We start from the raw sequence: 4,977 nt of genomic DNA, 5'->3' as shown, positions 1-4,977 counted from the left end.
CCCAGTATCCCATTGCACTTACCCTTGGCCTCGTGCAAATTTCGTGTGTGCGCATTCAATGGGGCATGCTATCCGCCCGACCCCCTCGTGCTTCGCATGTACAAGAGAACAGGGCAGCCTCCAACAATGGGCAATAATAATAATTAGGGAGGCCTCGCCCGAACCCAGTTTATCCAGATCCCCGCCCCCCCAGCCTCTCCTCTTCCTTCCCCAGCGCCCACCTAATTTCGGGGCCCCGATCCCCGATCTACTCAGCCTCCCCCACCCCCCAGGCCGCCTCCTCCTGTTCTCCTTCCCACCCCCCAAAGCACTCACCCTGCCGCCCCACAATCTCGGCCACATGCTCGGAGCTGGGCACCGGCACGCACTCGGTGGTGTTGACGCTCTTCCTCCTCAGCAGCGCCGCCTGCTCGCCGTTCAAGGCCGGCACCGGAGGGATCCCGGCCGCCGCCGCTGCCGCCACACCTCCTCCGGGCGGCCCGTAGCCCTGCGAGAGCATCGCCGCCATCACGCCGCCGTGGTGGGCATCGTCGCCGGGCCCGTACAGCGCCCCGCCGAGCGCCGCCTCCTGGGCCTCGAAGGCCGAGCCGGCGGAGAGGGGCGGCGGCAGCATGACCGAGCCCAGCCCGGGGGGCAAGGCCGGCGGCGGCGGCGGCAGCAGCAGGAGGGAGGCCGCCGGGACGCCGCCGCCGCCGCCGCCGGGCTCCAGCAGCAAGTCCTCTCCGCCGCCTCCTCCTCCTCCCCGGTCGTCGTCGTCGTCCTCGTCAGGCGGCTCCTCCAAGTCCAGCTCCAGGTCGCCGCCGCCGCCGCCCTCGGGGGCCGCCTCCTCCTCCTCCTCCTCGCCGCCGCCGCCCTCCTCTCCCTCCTCCGGGCGCTCCAGCGACGGAACGGGCGCCGCCTCGCCCAGGCCCAAGCCGGCCAGGCGTTCCCTCAGCATGGGCGGCGAGGGCGGCGGCGGCGGCAGCAGCAGCGGGTGATGGTGGTGATAGTGGAGCAGCAGGCCCGGCGGTGGCCTAGGCGGCAGCAGCAGCCCCACCAGCTCGGGCGGCTCCTCCTGAGGCGACGGCGAGGCGCTGCCGCTCGGCATGGCCTCGGCAAGGCCGCCGGCAGCAGCAGCGGGCGGAGAAGAAGGAAGAGGAGGAAGGGGCGACGCGCTGGGGCTACTGGGCCCTCCTGGGCGACATGCTGCTGCTGCTGCCGGCTCTCCCGCGGCGGCGGCGAGGACGACGGCCTCCTCCTCTTCCTCCTCCTCCTCCTCTTCTTCTTCTTCCTCCTCCGCCTCTTGCGGGGCTTGAGGCGAGGCGCTGGCAGCAGGAGCGGCGGCGGCGACGACGGTGGTGCCGCCGCCACGGCCGCCGCTCGGCTCAGCGCTTCTTTTGTTCCATGGCGGCTTCCCCCCGCCGGCTCCTCCAGCAGCGGCAGCGGCGGCGGCGGCGGCGGCCGCAGGCGGCGGCGGCCCAGGCAGCTCCAGCCCCGCCCCGCGCCGCTCCCCCAGCCGGGCGATTGGGTGGTGGCAGCGGCGGCTCAGCAACCGCAGCAGCAGCCGGCGCTTGGGCAGGGCCCCGGGAAGGCGGTGGCTGCTGCCGCGGCCGCAGGAGGAGGCGGCGGAGGTGGAGGGGGGGAAAAGCGGCTGCTCCGGCCGCGCCTGGACGGGCAAAGGGGCGCGGGGCGAGAAGAAGCGGCGGCGGCGGCGGCGTTTGCGGAGAGGGCGGCGGCGGCGGCGCCTCCTGCTGCTCTTCTCCCTCCTGCCCTCTGGTCTCCTCAGACACCATCCACGCGCCCGCCCGCCCTCGCTGGCTCGCCTCGGGCCCAATCTCGCCGCCAGGCCCCGCAGGATTGTTGGGTCGGCCGGGCGGGTATTGTGACGGGGGCGGGAGGGAGCCTGAGGCGGCGGCGCCGGCCGGGTGAGCCGAGGCCTTGCCCTGCTTGCCCTCCGCGGCCTGGCCTGGCCCAACCCCTCACTCACCCCGGCCTTCGGTCAGCTTCCCGCTCCCCCCCCCCCCTCATCCCGCGTGGGAAGAGGAACGGAGGGAAGAGGGAGAAAGGCAGAGGCGCCTGAGGGGAGGGAAGGTTGAAGGGCAGGAGCCGCTGTGAGGCGAGGGAGGAGCAGGAGACAAAGGATGGGCGCCCGTCCAGAGATTATATGCCATTTTTAAATAATAATAATAATAATTCGACAGGTTCACACACAAGCGTGCCTCTGAACATGCACAGAATGCACGCACCTGCGCGCGCACAACTTTTTTATTTACTTTGTTTTTTCAAGTCTCGCCCCCAGAAGCTTCCCCAGATCAAAGGCATGGAAGCCCAAGCCTCCTTTTTAATAAATGGCAGGGTGGCACCAGCCCTGACAAAAGAGAGAGAGTGTGGGGAACTTGCCCACTTCCTTCCAGAACAAGCTTCTGCTGAAAATCTGCAAAAGCACATGTGAATTTCTTTCTCCAAAAGAAAAGGGTTTTTTTGTTTGTTTTGTTTTACAGTGCTTCCTGGAGAGTTGCCTGGAAAAGGTTTCCTGGGTGAGCAGGCCAAGTTGCCTTTTGCAGGCTGGGGCTAAGTTACCCCTTGTCAATTTTCAGCTGCTCACCATCAGGTTTCTTAAAAGTGGCAGAAAGGAGAAATGTCTTCCATCTTTATTTAATTTGTAAACCATCCTCCATCTGAAGATCCCAGGGTGGTTCACAACACAAAATGCATAACAGAACACCCCCCACCATCTAAAAAAGCCATAGAATGTTTAATCAGTTCAAGGCTTGTTTATGTTATGATATATAATGAAAGTGCCAGGCGAGCCGCCCTGGGGAGAACATTCCACAAGTGGGGAGCCACTGCAGAAATGAGGCACACAAAGAAGGTCCTCAGGATGACTGTAGGATCCATTCATATGGGGAGAGGCAGTCCTGAGCCATTTAAGGCTTTATACACTAAAACTAGCACTTGGAATTGGGCCTGGAAACTTAACTGGCACTGGCAGCTGGTGTAGTCAGGCCAGGATTGTTGTAATATGCTAAAACTAGCGAAAACAAAAGGAAAACTAAAAGGCCAGATTATGTGGATTCCTAACACAACAAGTGTTAGGTGTGCAACCTGGCCACCAATTTCTGCAGCAGCTGAAGTTTCCAAACCACCTTCAGAGGCAGCCCCATGTATAACACATTGCAGTAATCTAACCTATAGGTTATCAGAGCATAGGTGACAGAAGTTAGGCTATCCCTGTCCAGATATAGGCGCTACATTTCTGCACCTTCAGAGGGAGTGTAACCGCATCAAGAGCAGACAACATCCCATCTAGCTGATCTAGGGAACGGTCCACTAGGGTTGCCACCTGTCCTTTATAATACAGGATTGTCCCGTATTTCAGTGGAAAATGCTATGTCCTGCATTGATACACTTTTGTCATGTATTACAGGTCGTCTCTGCCCCTCTGTGTGTGTGCGCATGCCAAGTTAGGCATCCTCTCCAAATGCATGTTTGAAAGAGTGTGTGAGAGGTCATGTCTTTAAGCTCTGGGTAGCCAAGCACAGAAGGATTTACAAATTCATGTGCACATGTGTATGTGACAAATTCCAGAGGGGTCATCCTGTTAGGCTGAAATAGATTGTACAGTGGTGCCTCGCAAGACGAAATTAATTCGTTCCGCAAGTTTTTTCTTCTTGCGAGTTTTTCGTCTTGCGATGCATGGTTTCCCATAGGAATGCATTGAAAATCAATTAATGCGTTCCTAGGGAAACCGACTTCAGACCAGGTCCGGGGACAGTCTGTCCCCCGACCTCTTCTGAAGGCTGGGGGGGGGGGGACAAGGGCTTTTCTTCCCACCCACCCCAGCATTTTAAAAAACCCCGGGACAGCGGAGGGCTTCTCCGCTGTCCGGGGCGATCTTAAAATGCTGGCGGGCGGCATTTTAAAATCGCCCCGGGACAGCGGAGGACTTCTCCGCTGTCCGGGGCGATTTAAAAGCCCCTGGGAAGGCAGGCAGGGGGGACAAAGACTTTTGCCCCCCGCCAGCCTTCAGAAGAGGTCCTGGACCTCTTCTGAAGGCTGGCGGGGGGCGAAAGTCTTTGTCCCCCCCGCCTGCCTTCAAAAGCTGTCCGGCCAAGGCTTCGCGGACCTCTCCGCAAGCAGCGGCAGCGCTGCCGCTGTTTGCGGAGAGTTGCCGGCATGCCGAAGCCTGCGCGCGCTGAGATCAGCGCGCCCAGGCTTCGCGGACCTCTCCGCGAGCAGCGGCAGCGCTGCCGCTGCTTGCGGAGAGTTGCCGGCATGCCGAAGCCTGCGCGCGCTGAGATCAGCGCGCCCAGGCTTCGCGGACCTCTCCGCGAGCAGCGGCAGCGCTGCCGCTGTTTGCGGAGAGTTGCCGGCATGCCGAAGCCTGCGCGCGCTGAGATCAGCGCGCCCAGGCTTCGCGGACCTCTCCGCGAGCAGCGGCAGCGCTGCCACTGTTTGCGGAGAGTTGCCGGCATGCCGAAGCCTGCGCGCGCTGAGATCAGCGCGCCCAGGCTTCGCGGACCTCTCCTGCCTTCAAAAGCCGTCCGGGATAGCGGGAAGCGCTTCCCTGCTATCCCGGACTGCTTTTAAAATGCTGGCGGTGGGGAGCAAAGCCTTTCGGCCCCCGCCAGCCTTCCTGGACCTCTTCTGAAGGCCGGAGGGGGGGGGAAAGGCTTTGCTCCCCACCGCTAGCATTTAAAAGAGGTCCCCGGAGATTTCCCTATGGGCTTTCGTCTTGCGAAGCAAGCCCATAGGGAAATTCGTTTTGCGAAGCGCCTCCAAAACGGAAAACCCTTTCGTCTAGCGGGTTTTCCGTCTTGCGAGGCGTTCGTCTTGCGGGGTACCACTGTAATGGGTTGCTTTGAAGTCACTTCGCAACATTTTTTTTGGGGGGGGGGGAGATCACATCCCCAACCACCCCAGCCTGTCCTGTATTTTGCCAGGACAAAGGTGGAACCCTACCGCCCACTAAGAATGCCTCAGTCTTATCTGGATTGA

At 61.5% G+C, this 4,977-nt stretch overlaps 1 protein-coding gene across 1 annotated transcript; it reads right to left on the bottom strand.

The window, feature by feature from the left end:
* Window positions 1-247: 247 nt before the first annotated feature.
* LOC308469178 (uncharacterized protein) lies at window positions 248-1,868 on the bottom strand (the record flags this gene model as incomplete). The annotated part of the gene is given in 2 exon segments (XM_081024522.1): window positions 248-1,624; window positions 1,626-1,868. Coding segments are annotated over 2 exon segments (1,524 nt in total). The 5' UTR covers window positions 1,773-1,868.
* Window positions 1,869-4,977: the final 3,109 nt, after the last annotated feature.

This window comes from Podarcis pityusensis (genome assembly GCF_964106645.2).
Source record: "Podarcis pityusensis genome assembly, contig: HAP1_SCAFFOLD_650, whole genome shotgun sequence".
NCBI lineage: Eukaryota > Metazoa > Chordata > Lepidosauria > Squamata > Lacertidae > Podarcis > Podarcis pityusensis.
The sequence above is the reverse complement of the archived record's forward strand: the minus strand, read 5'-3'. Positions and strand labels throughout refer to the sequence as shown.